Here is a 13,596-nt window from a genome sequence, read left to right on the forward strand (position 1 = left end):
ATGAAAATTAAGGGAAAAAAGCAGTAGGATTTGTCTAGAACTGTCTAGTGCCCTTAGAGCTGTTTCAGTGGATTGGTATATTCAAAAGCCAAATACCAGAGAAGAAAACGGTAGTTTGCATAGGGTACTCGCTTAAGAAGTTTGACTGCAAAGTTAAAGAAATCGATGAAGGATTATGTTTGTTTTCTTGAAAAAAAGACAATATATACATACTTATAGGCATAAAAGAAGGGACCAATAAGGTGGAGGGAAAATTATATTAGTGGGAAACTACATGTAAGTATGACAGGTGGACACTTTGGAAGAGATGAGATCCTGCAGAGGTTATTTTTAAACAAATGAGATATTTCCTGAGACTGACAATCAATATTAGGATGAAGTGAGATTGTACCTCTTTTACTTGGCTTAATAGAATTTGTAATATACATTTTTTAATCATTGAAAAACACACATAGAAATGTAGACTGTATTTTATGCTTTTTCCACTGGGTGGTATATGTGTTCTACCAAAAAAAAAAAAAACTAATAATAACGTAAAAATATTTCTTTAGCCGTTGTTTAATGTTTGGGCAAATAGAAAAAAAGAAATTCCTTTGTTGAAAAAGAAAATTCATATATAATACAGCAATTATGAATTGAAGAAACAGTAAATGTTTACTAATTACACAATACATAATTATATAATAGTAATTATGAATTGAGGAAAATAATAGTTTAGCACTACAAAGAAGAGTTTCCTTAAGTTATGCAAATAGAGATTACATTTTCGGGGGATATACTTTTTATTTCTTTCATTCCTTTTTTTCTACCTATTTTGGCTTTTTGGACATGGCATACATTGTGTATTTGTGTCTTGATCATGATTTATACTCTGAAGGTAACAAGTATATATGAAAAAGCATATATAAAGTCTGGGTTGTACATATTTTTAATTGATTTTATTTGGGAAATATACTAATAGTTGCATTATCAGTTTATATATGCTGATAATAGTAAATAATATGTTTGTATACTCATTTACCCACATAAAAAATTTTATTATGTTGAAACTTTTAAATTTTTAAAGGTTTTTTTCTACTTTGATTTCTATTTAAACCAAACTTCTATCATTTTAAAAGGATATTAGTGCTCTGGACTGAAATTTATTGCATTCCAATTTGTAAACCAGAATACAAATCTTGCATGCTTTCCTGCCTTACTTACAGCTCAGGTCTGAAACTGTTTCAAGATCCCCAGGGTTTTTTTTTTTCTTTTAGGCCCCTCCCTTTAAGAGGAGGTGACAGTGTTAAGCTGTGAATGATTCTCCTAAGTTTTGCATACTGGTGCACCAAGGAAAAATGTTCACTCCTACCATGGCCCATTCTTTCTTTTTTGTTTTTTTTCTTTTTCTGGCTGCTTCTTGAGGCTTGTGGGATGTTCCCCAACCAGGGATCGAACCCATGCCCCCTGCATTGGGAATGCAGAGGCTTAACTGCTGGACTGCCAGGGAAGTCCCCCGCAATGGCCCATTCTTAAAAAAAAAAAAAAATTTAATCTTAATATATTCCAATGTAATGTTCTAAGATAATAATTAATGCATTTATTTAGGTATGGCTTTGTCACTTTTGAAACACAAGAAGATGCACAAAAAATTTTACAAGAGGTAAGATATTTTGGTGTATTTAACTTAATTTTTAGAACTTCTTTCTCTGAAACTAATCCTTTAAGGTATTAATTTAATAATAGTAGGGTTCCAGTACAATGATTGATTGCTAAAAAAAAAAAAAAAAAATTTTATCTTCTTTGCATCTTAAGATTGACATTGGTCTCCAAAAAAATGAATTAAAAAAAAAGATTAAAGAGAAATTTTATCTACAGAAAAACAAATTCCAAATAATTATGTAAGTATGGTTGTGAAGTTTGTATATAATTTTTCACTTTATTTGCTTAAACTAAGAATTTAAGGATGTATCCTCCCTGAAGTGTTAATAGCACTTTGAATTCCTAAAAAACACTACAAATGTAGATTCCTAGAGTGAGGTTATCTGAGATTATTTCCCTCCTCTGAAAAACTTTATATAAACTAAGAGCACTCATAGAAAAAGTCTATAGCCTGCAGTTCAATATATAATAACTTTAAATTTGGCAACTGTAACATTTAAATTTTTTAGGAAAAAATTTTATTTAAATTGTATTTAAGTCATATGCAGTCGATTCTCATTATTTGTAGTGGTGTGTTCTATAAAATCACCACAAACACTGAATTAGCAAATATTGAAGTGCTGCACCTAGAAGAATACAGGGCTAGGGTCCCACAAGCTTCTGCTCACAATATTTTCATCAGCCGATCAATACGTAACTTTGTCTTATGTGTGCTTCTGTTTAAAGATATTATATTTAATTTATATTTTTGATTCATTAACACTGAACTCGTGGCCAACAGCACTATAACTCATGCCTGAATTAAACCCAGCTAGCACATATTTTTCTCCATTAAGTCACATGACAGTCTTCTTGCACTTAGGAACACTAGCAAGCACTTCAGCACTACACTTGAGGGCCATTTTAAATAGCAAAAATACCAACATAAGTCACAAAAATGTGAAAAACATGACACTAAATAGAACATGAAAAGGACAATTGTTTACAGTATAAAAGATGGAAAAAGAAAACAGTGTCACCCTGTTTGACCTTAGCTGGGACCACGTGTGTAAGGAGACTCAAATTTTTCACCTCTCTGCTCACACACACTAATAACTAGTAAATTGTCAGATGAGGAATTAGGGCCAGAGCACTGGAACCAAGATTCACACCCAGATCTATTTAAATCCAAAGACTTTGCCCTTTCCACTATGCCTTGCCACTTTCAAAGAATGATAATAAAATAATTTATTTTTTCTTATTTTAGGCTGAAAAACTTAATTACAAGGACAAGAAACTGAACATTGGTCCAGCAATAAGAAAACAACAAGTAGGGATCCCTCGTATGTATTGAGAACTAATGTATTTTTCAGTATTTTTGCATGGTTCTTTTTTGAAATATTAGAGTTTTAATAGAACTTCATTAAAATATCAGCTTTCTTTCATTTAATAAAGTAAATTTAGTGAAGTTGGTGGTCAAATGAATATTTCTTACCACAAATTAAAATATATTAGTTTGCAGGGTAGGGGGGACTAGGCAAAATTTATATAAACAATGGTGTTTAACTATATTCCATATAGTTACATCTTTAAAGGAAAAATCTTTTATGATAAAAATATAGTTTAAAATTACAAAAGAAATTAAAAGTAGTTAATTACTATTTAGAAAATTTTCTAATTAACAAAGTAATTTAAAATTAGAGTAAAATTACAGAAAGTGAAAATATAGAACAAATATCAAAAACTCTGGTTGTATGGTACATACTGTAACCCAACCACATGTATCATAACAGAGGAAACAATCCCTAAAGCTTTAGGAACTGGCTAAGTTAGATGCCTTCCTCAAATTTTGGTAATGCTTTCGACTCTACTCTTTTTTTCCTCACTCTTCCCATTTATTAAGTTAGACATCTTTACAGTTAACTTTTACCTATAATATTTATTAAAATCTCCAACAGAATCTTTGGCTAGAAGGAGAAACTTCGCATAAAATTTGTAACTCAATTTTTTATTCTTCCTTAGCTGTGTCCTAGTGTCTACTGGGATGTTTAAAACATTAGGTGGATATTGTACATCTGTTAACAAATTAATAGATTGTGCTCATTTGGACTGTTCTGTTTTTGACTTAGAAGTTAACAGATATCAAGTTTAATTTTGACTTAGTATTTGTTAATTCAGAAGATAACTGAAGTGTCCTTAGTAAGTTGATACTCCAAAATGGAATGCAGTAAATATGGCAGAATGCTGAATATTTTCAGACTACTATTGTTAGATGCAAGAGTTAAGCTATAACATGTAATAGCAGTTCTTTAGCCCATTATCACCATCAGTAGGAACAACTAGTAATGTTCATATTATGACCCACAAGTTGCTAAAAATAGAACATAAATCAGCAGTATGCTGAATGCTTTCAAACAGATGTATAGTTATTTAAGAACTATTCAGCGCAAGGGTCAATGTTATGGGTTTTCATTTATTTCATTTAATCTTTACAGCAATCTGTGAGGTATTATTAGTTCTATTTTTGTAAATAGAAAATTCAGCTTATAAAGGTAAAGTCATTGTTTTAGAAACATTTCTGCTGAAATAATCTTAAATGTAGGGGAGAGTTAATCTGGTCATGTTGTGGGTCTTAACCCAATGGCACCATACCAGAATTATAAATTTTCTTTAAATTCTTTAATTTTCTTTAAACTGTCTTTAAAGTCTCATGGTTTATATAAAACTTCATGTGCAATTTGGATTCTGTTCTATAACACTGTATTGTTTATTAAAATGTTTCCTAAAAATAATTGTTTGAATAAGACTGATTCTGTAAGAAGATCACCATGTTCAGCCTGTGCCTTTTCATATTTCCTGACATAACCATGCTAGACCCAAATTTGAGAAGTATGGGGTGAAATAACTTAACCAAATGGTAGCATTAGCCTTCAAATCCAGGACAGTTTGACTCCAAAGCTATTTTTACTTTTCTACAAAGAAAGGATAAGTATTAAAGATATATTTACAAAATATAAGGGATTCTTATCTCATTTTTTTTCAAATCTATCACTTCTTTTCCATCTCCATTACCAATATTCTAGACCCAGCTACCCACTTTTCTTGCCTTAATTTCTAGAAAAGCCTCCTAACTGGTCTCTCTGAATCCAGTCATGCTACCTTCCAACCTATCACACACAAGGCAGCCAGAGTGATCTTTCAGAAGTGCACATCTTATCATGTTATTCTCTGCTTATTTCGAGCTGTCCTTCTCTTTTCTTTCCATGCTTTAGCCATCTAGCCTTCCCTCAGTTTCAGAACATAACCATATTCCTGATATACTATTTTCTTTACCTAGAGTGATCTTTGCCATCCCATTCGTTCTTTAAAGCTCAGCCCAAAACAAATGTCATTTCCTCACAGATGCTACATATATACATATATATATATATATATATACATATATTTGAAATGTTCACCATTGTACCCTATACTACCTCTTCATGTCTTTATCAAAATTGTATTTAATTAATTGTGTAATTAGCTAATGACTATCTTCCTTACCAGAACCTAACTTCTATGAAGATAGAGGCCATGGCATGCTCATTTTTTTCTTTTTTCTTTTTGGCTGTATCACTAGGGCCTAGTTCAATGCCTTGTAATAGTAAACACTCAAAATTTATTTATTTAACAGATAAACCTGTGGTTCCTTGATGATCTTTGGAGGGAAATCCATGGACCTTCTGAATTGCGTGCAAAATTTTGTTTGAATATATGTATTTTTGAGAAAAGGGTCTGTGGCTTTCATCAGATTCTCAAAAGCATTGGATTAAGAACCACTAAAGTATGCTATAACAATACTAGATAAAATGTGGTGAAAATATAAAAGCTGAGAAGTAGTACTGCTATTTAGAGTGGCAGGCCAGTGCTGCTTACAGTGTGGTTTGCAGCCACCAACAGTTCACTTGGAATCTGTCAAAATGCAGTTCCTCAGGCCCTATCCCAGGCCTCCTGAATCAAAATCTCTTGAAAGAACTGGAATTTGTATTTTAATAAGCTGTCTAGGTTATTATAATGAATTTTAAATTTTGAGAAGCACTAGTATAGTGGAAGGAGGATTGCCAGTTCAGTAATTTATATAACCTGTTGGTCAAGTACTTAAATCTAACTTGGCATATAAAATTTTTAAAGTCTTTTTTTTTAATTTGGGGGGGAGGAGTATATATAACTTTCACCTAGGAAAAGAGATGAGGACCCAGAATTAGCAACATAAAGGTCTGTGGTCATGTTTGTAATAGCAGCAGTTGTAGCAAAGGGAGACTAGAGAATAAAATATAGTCATAGCATGAGTGAGTGCTTGCTGATAGTAGATCCAAAGAATTTGTAAGGTGGAACAAGTGTCTTGAGGAAAGTAGAATTTTGTCTAATTTCACTGCCTCCATTTTCTTTGGCCTTTTACAAATAGACAGTCTTACTAAGATCTTAGGAACTTCACTACAGTGTCTATAGTCTTCAGGAAACTCTAAATTGTATGTAATTTATATTTGTAATAATAATGACTTTGCTGATAATAATCTCAATTGTTAAGTTTTGTGTTTCATTATACTAGTATTAAAATCTGAATTGGTGAATTTTTAGTATTCCTTATTAAACTTGTTTCTTTTTCTTTCATTTACCTTAAGCTAACAAAAGCTCTAAGGTAGTGAGTTTGAAAATATATATTTCAAATATACTTTAACATATGGAATTTTTTAAAGAACTTATAACATTCAATTTTTACTGTAACTATATATATGTGTTAAGATAAACATCTTCCATTGTTCAGAAATTACATTTTTAAATGTCAAACTGAACATTTCAATTATTACTATTTACACTTTGTTTTAGGTCCCAGTGTAATGCCAGCTGCTGGAACAATGTATCTAACAACTTCAACTGGATATCCTTACACTTATCATAATGGTGTTGCTTATTTTCATACTCCAGAGGTAGCTTCTGTCCCACCACCTTGGCCTGTAAGTAATTTCATTTTAGAAGGGTTTGCATCTATTACTATTAAATTTTTTATTTCTGAAATATTTCAACCACAGACAATTACAGATAATAACAGCCATGTAGCTACCACTCAAATTTAATAGAGGTTAACATTTTACCATATTTACTTAAGTTCTTTTAATAGGGGGAATAAAATATGACAAATTCAAGTAAAGTCTCCTTGCCCCAATTATCTTACCCTCTTTTCCTCCTTAGAGGTTAACCAGAGTATCTTTTATTTCCATTTTATATGTTTTTACTACAAATGTAGAGATTGTTAAACAATAGATACATAGTATTGCTTTAGGCGGTTTTTAAACACTATATAAATAATCTGGTTTTCCTAGTCAACATTATGTTTTTGAGATTAAACCATGTTGATCCTAGCATATCTAGTTCATTTATTTAAATTTTTTATAATATTCCATTGTATGAGTGTATATTCCCCTATTGATGGACATTGTAAGTTTTTTTCTATAATCAAGACTACATTGAGGAAACTATACTCAATATTTTGTAATAACCTATAAGGGAAAAGATTCAGAAAAAACAGTTATATATATTTGCATAACTGAATCACTTTGCTGTACACCTGGAACTAACACAACATTGTAAATCAACTATACGTCAGTAAAAAAATTTAGTAAGATGAAGTATTTTCAATGCAGTTTTGATATTGCATGTACTCTTTGTAAATTGCTTGTGATTTTTTAAAATTTAACCATCGAGGTCCTAGTTTTTATTCTAATCAATTTGCATGACAATGTAGAATCAAAACTTCATCATTTTATGTATAAATTTTATACAGTATTATTTAATCTTTTTCATTCTTTGAGTTTAAAAGTTTTATAACTGAATCAATTAATTTTTTCATTTTACTTCATCACTTAAAATTTTGCCCCACTAGGGATCTGATAACTACTCAGATTTACTTTCTGCTAGTTATTCCATGATTTCATTTTACTTTATACTTTAATCCGTTTGGAGCTTTCTTGGGGTACATTCTATGGTCATATTCCACAAGTTCAGAGAATCACGTGTGGAGTTTTGTTTTGTTTTTTTTCTGAACAAAAATGGGCAGAAGACCTAAATAGACATTTCTCCAAAGAAGACATACAGATGGCCAAGAAGCACATGAAAGCTGCTCAACATCACTAATTATTAGAGAAATGCAAATCAAAAGTACAATGAGGTATCTATCACCTCACACCAGTTAGAATGGGCATCATCAGAAAATCTACAAACAGCAAATGCTGGAGAGGGTGTGGAGAAAACGGAACCCTCTTGCACTGTTGGTGGGTATGTAAATTGATATGGCCACTATGGAGAACAGTATGGAGGTTCCTTAAAAAAACTAAAAATAAAATTACCAAATGATCCAGCAATCCCGCTACTGGGAATATACCCAGAGAAAACCATAATTCAAAAAGACACATGCACCCCAATGTTCCTTGCAGCACTATTTACAATAGACAGGTCATGGAAGCAACCTAAATGCCCATCAACCGACGAATGGATAAAGAAAATGTCGTACATATATACAATGGAATATTACTCAGCCATAAAAAGGAACGAAATTGAGTCATTTGTTGAGACGTGGATGGATCTAGAGACTGTCATACAGAGTGAAGTAAGTCAGAAAGAGAAAAACAAATATTGTATATTAACGCATGTATGTGGAACCTAGAAAAATGGTACAGATGAACCGGTTTGCAGGGCAGAAGTTGAGACACAGATGTAGAGAACAAACATATGGACATCAAGGGGGGAAAGCCACGGGGGGGTGGGGATGGTGGTGTGCTGAATTGGGCAATTGGGATTGACATGTATACACTGATGTGTATAAAATTGATGACTAATAAGAAAGTGCTGTATAAAAAAATAAAATTCAAAAATTTTTTTTAAAAAATGGGCAGAACCAACCCCTACTGATCTACATTTAGTAGGTCTGAGAGTGAAGAATATATATGTATGAATATAATTCTATAAATATAATTAATATATTGTTTATGATTATAATATATTGAATATACAAATATAATAAATACAATTATTTATTATAATACATTACCCCACTTAGAAAAGTTGCAAGTTGCATAACAGTAAATAAATAATAAACAGAGTATAAAATTTTTTTAAGCAGACTAAATTGAACATCTAGATTTTGTATGTATTGTGTGAGAGTTTGTCTAGGACAGTAATCTTCAAAGTTTTTTGCTTATGTATCCTCTAAAATTTTTTTGAAAAATTATGAATACTCTCATTTTTAAGTTGAAATCTAAAATTTACCATAATTTTAAATAATTTAGACATATTATATATTGTAGGTTTGCTTTAGATATATATTTTATAAAAGTCTGTAGCTATAGATTTCATTTAAGACTGGAAAATGTCCTACATGTAGTGATGGATGTTAACTAGACTCATTGTGGTTATCATTTCATTCTTTTTATATATATATATAGTCATTATGTTATGCACCTGAAACTAGGATAATGTCATATGTCAAATATCTCGCAATAAAAAAAAGAAAAAAAAAACGGAAAATGCCTGCTCCATAATTCAGTTAACAAAACTAGTCAACCAAATAAAATTAACCAATCAAATAAAACTTACTCTCTATTAGAAAATTCGGACTTTTTTTTTTCTGACTCTATTTTTAAGTTCAAATAAATGAATTAATATGTATCCCTGTGACCATGTTGTAATTTATTTTGTTCCCTGGATATGAAATAAGGTACCATCTTCCCCTTAATATTTCTTATACAAACTCTTTTTTTTTTTTTTTTTTTTTATACAAACTCTTTTTGCTTTGCTCTTTCCTGTTTCTGAAGGGCATTGCCTTTTTGAATTGTCTGTTTGTTTGATGCTCTGTTAATGTTTACATTCCAGAACAAAGCATTATAGCAAGATCCAGAATGAGTGAGAGTGTGCCTTTCATAGTGAAGGGGAAAAGTGTTGTAAAAGGGGAGTTTTGAAAAGAAGAATCCATTGTACACAGATACATTCACAGACAGATCAAATCAGAAAGGATACCATATGAAATATCTGAAAATTAATACTCTTAAACCTATTCATGCTCATGCACCACTGGAAGATTTTTGTGTTCTCTGACGTTGGTCTAGGCTATGACATACGTGTACAAGTAGAATTTCACCTTTATAGACTATACACATCTTTGACTAAATGTTCCCAGATATCTTTCTAAAGTGTACCAGTATAAAGGTTAGGTAACAGTTTATGAGAGCTTCAATTTCTCCATAATCTACCAGTCCTTTAATTTACTAGATTTTTGTATTTTAGCCAATATTATTATGAAATGGTATCTTGTTTTACCTTTCATTTGCCTAGTCAGTGGTAAGATTAAACATATTTTCATATATTTATTTGCCATTTCAGTTTCTTCTATGAGCTGCCTCTTCATTTCTTTTGCCCATTTTTTCTGTTGGGATTGTTATCTTTTTCTTGAGTTCATTATATGAGTTCTATGGGTTGTAAATATGTTTTAATTTGTGGCTTGTCCATTAACTTTATGGTATTTTTTGTGATACACAAGTTTTTCGTTTTAATGTTGATAGATGTATTAATGTTTTATGGTTTCAGCTTTTAGTGTTTTTTTTAAAAAAATACTATGCTGTTGCTGTTTTTCACATCTAGATTTTAAATCTGCAGTTTACATATTGACTAATCCATCCTCTTCCACTGTTTTGAAATGAATCCTCTGTCAAATGCTGAGTTTCTGTGTGTGGAGTCTCTTTCTGGGCTCTCTGTTATGTTCCATTGGTGTATTTGTTTGCCCTGCCCAATTCTGTTTTAATTCCTGTTGCTTTATAATAAGTCTTAAAATCTGATAGGGCCATAGTCTTCCTTGGTTCTTTAAGAGTCCCTCATCTATCCTTAAGTCTTTGCTTTTATAAATATAAATTTCATAATTCAGCTTGTTCAGCTCTGTGAAAAGCCTTAGTTTTTGTTAGAATTGCATTAAATATATAGATTAACTTGGGACATTTAGGCATAATACTGAATTTTCCCATTCATAAACATGATTTAGAATTTCCATCCATCAATAAAATTTTCTTTCTCTGTAAAAAAAGTTTGGCATATCTTTTGTTTGATTTATTCTTAGGTACTCTGTAGTTCTTGTTGCTTTTATGAATGGTGTATTTTTTTAATCACACTTCCTAATAGATTGTGACTGGTGTGTAGTAATGCTTTTGATTTGTAAATGTTGATATTTTATCAGTAACCCTGCCAAACTCTCATATAGGCAATCATTTAGGACTCAGAATACTTCTGTTCCTTTCTGCTCTTCTGTTTCTCATTTTTTCTCATCAAGTTATTGACTGGCAATGTCTCTGCTACAGTATTTATATGACACTTCTTCTTAAAAAAAGAAATAAGTTCAGTAACTCACTATTAAGCTTTATATGAGTATCTTCCAAAACCTACATATATATGTTAAGATACTCTTAACCTTAACCAAGGTTTCTCCACCTCAGCACTATTGACATTTTGGGCCAGATAACTGATTCTTTTTTGGGAGACTGTGCTGTACATTGCAGGGTTTTTAGCAGTATCCTAGCCTCCCTACATTTATGAAAACCAAAATATTACCAAATGTTTCCTGGGGGGCGGGGGTGGCAGAGTCGCACCTGGTTGAGAATTATTGCCCGAAGTCAATTAAGGAAGTTACTTTTTATTCTGTTTACTAAGAGTTTTTATCATGAAAGGGTATTGAATTTTAACAATGCAATTTCTGTAGCTGCTTAGATTATCATTTTTTCCTCCTTTAATCTATTAATATAAATTACATTATTATTTTCTTTTTTTTTTTTTTTTTTTTTTTTTTTTTGCGTTACACGGGCCTCCCACTGTTGTGGCCTCTCCCATTGCAGAGCACAGGCTCCGGACGCACAGGCTCAGCGTCCATGGCTCACGGGCCCAGCCGCTGCGCGGCATGTGGGATCTTCCCGGACTGGGGCATGAACCCGTGTCCCCTGCATCGGCAGGCGGACTCCCAACCACTGCGCCACCAGGGAAGCCCCCTACATTATTATTTTCTAATGTTAATCTGTGGTACAATTTTATTAGCACATGATAGTCTGAAAATTATGCAAAACTATGATACTTTTCTTCAGTTTTGGGGGGGAGGGGTGAACATTAAAACAAAACAATGCAAATTAGATCCCATGTTAGAAACTAAATTTTAATTGCTATCATTAAAGGCTATTTTACCTATTTTGTAATACAATTTGCCTGTTTTTCTAATGATCTGATTTTAAATAACCTATTTTGGGACTTCCCTGGTTGCACAGTGGTTAAGAATTCGCCTGCCGATGCAGGGGACAGGGGTTCAAGCCGTGGTCTGGGAAGATACCACATGCCGCGGAGTATCTAAGCCCGTGCGCCACAACTACTGACCCCACGTGCCACACCTACTGAGGCCCACGTGCCTAGAGCCCATGCTCCGCAACAAAGAGAAGCCACTGTAATGAGAAGCCCGCTCACCGCAGCGAAGAGTGGCCCCTGCTGGCCGCAACTAGAGAAAGCCCACGTGCAACAACGAAGACCCAACGCAGCCAAAAATAAATTTTTTAAATAATAATAATAAATAAATAACCTATTTTGGGGTTTACGCCATTTGAATAATCAAGTGTTACATGTACTTTTTTAAGACGTAATAAATCACCTGTAAATTTATTGGATGACTATCTCATTTAAATATCAAAATGATAAAATAGAATTTAACAAATTCTTCAATAAATAATGTATTTGTTTTAATTAAATGTATAACAAAGGAATAGGATTTTGATTATTCATAAATAGTGGGAAATTAGTGGCAAAATCAGATATGATTATTCATTCAGTTCTAAATGCTATGTAAACATTATCTACTGCTGGTCTCCACAATGGAAATAGGCAGTGTCACCTTAAGTCCAGCTGCCATTTTTCCTCTAAACATTCTCTTAGAACTATACTTTCTTAATATTTGGACTAAAAGCAACTTTTCTGGTGGTTGTTTTAGCATTACTATGGAAATGAAACCACATGGAAGTAGAAATACTGTGATAATTTCAATAGACTTAAAGTGGAGTTGTAATAATATCAATAAGAGGTGGAAAAATGACATTTCCAATCATAAACCATAAGTTGACTGGGTTTAGGTAACAATGTGAGATAAATTTCATTATAAACTATTTTAAAGAATCTTGCCTAAAATAATTTTTCTTTTTCTTTCCTCTTATAGTCACGTTCTATACCTAGTTCCACTGTGATGGTAGCTCAGCCCGTTTATCAGCAACCTGCAAATCACTACCAGGTAAACATTAAATTACAATGAAGATCTTCTTTGATACTTTCAGTCCTTTTTTGAGTAAGTTTCATTTTAATCTTTCTCATGCAAATACTCTCGTAATTAAAAAGAGGTAGTTAAGCCTTGATAACAGTGGCATTCTTCTTTTTTGATGAGGGATCTAAACAATGTCATACAAGAAGATGGACTGTTTACTTCCTTTTATCAAATGTAATGAGGTCAGTTTTGCTCCCCTGGTTAGCATAGAAGTAATTCCCAAAGTAAGATAAAGATGTTGGACCACAAACTGATATTTGTTTAATGCTACTGTGAACATTATGTCAGTTTAATAAGTATATATTAGAATAAGTAATATATTATGGTTTATATTATGACAGTCCCTTTTAGTTAACCAACACTCTTTTCATTAATTCTTATGGGAGACTGAGGGTAAGTGAACTCTAATGCCAGACCATTTTGGTGTTTTATAGATAAAGTGTAATTGGAACACAGCCATATTTGTTTACATATTGTCTGTGGCTGCTTTTGTGCTGCAGTGGCAGAGTTGAGTAGTTGCAACAGAGATATACGGCCTGCAAAGCTTAAAATATTTACCCTCTGGCCCTTTACAGAAAACGTTTGCCAACTTCTTGTCTGTAGCATTCACAAAT

The 13,596-nt window shown here is 32.2% G+C and overlaps 1 protein-coding gene across 1 annotated transcript in view; it reads left to right on the plus strand.

Annotated features, from left to right (window-relative positions):
- BOLL (boule homolog, RNA binding protein) overlaps positions 1–13,596 on the plus strand; it is a gene marked incomplete at both ends in the record, with an annotated part of 68,252 nt that overhangs the window by 6,955 nt on the left and 47,701 nt on the right. Inside the window, 4 exons of the mRNA XM_082657962.1 lie at positions 1,588–1,642; positions 2,888–2,963; positions 6,487–6,614; positions 12,881–12,952. Of these exons, the coding sequence (XP_082514088.1) occupies positions 1,588–1,642; positions 2,888–2,963; positions 6,487–6,614; positions 12,881–12,952 (331 nt within the window). The remainder of the gene's footprint in view (positions 1–1,587; positions 1,643–2,887; positions 2,964–6,486; positions 6,615–12,880; positions 12,953–13,596) is intronic.

The sequence above is a fragment of the Grampus griseus genome (assembly GCF_964374135.1).
Source record: "Grampus griseus genome assembly, chromosome: 7".
Classification (NCBI taxonomy): Eukaryota; Metazoa; Chordata; class Mammalia; order Artiodactyla; family Delphinidae; genus Grampus; species Grampus griseus.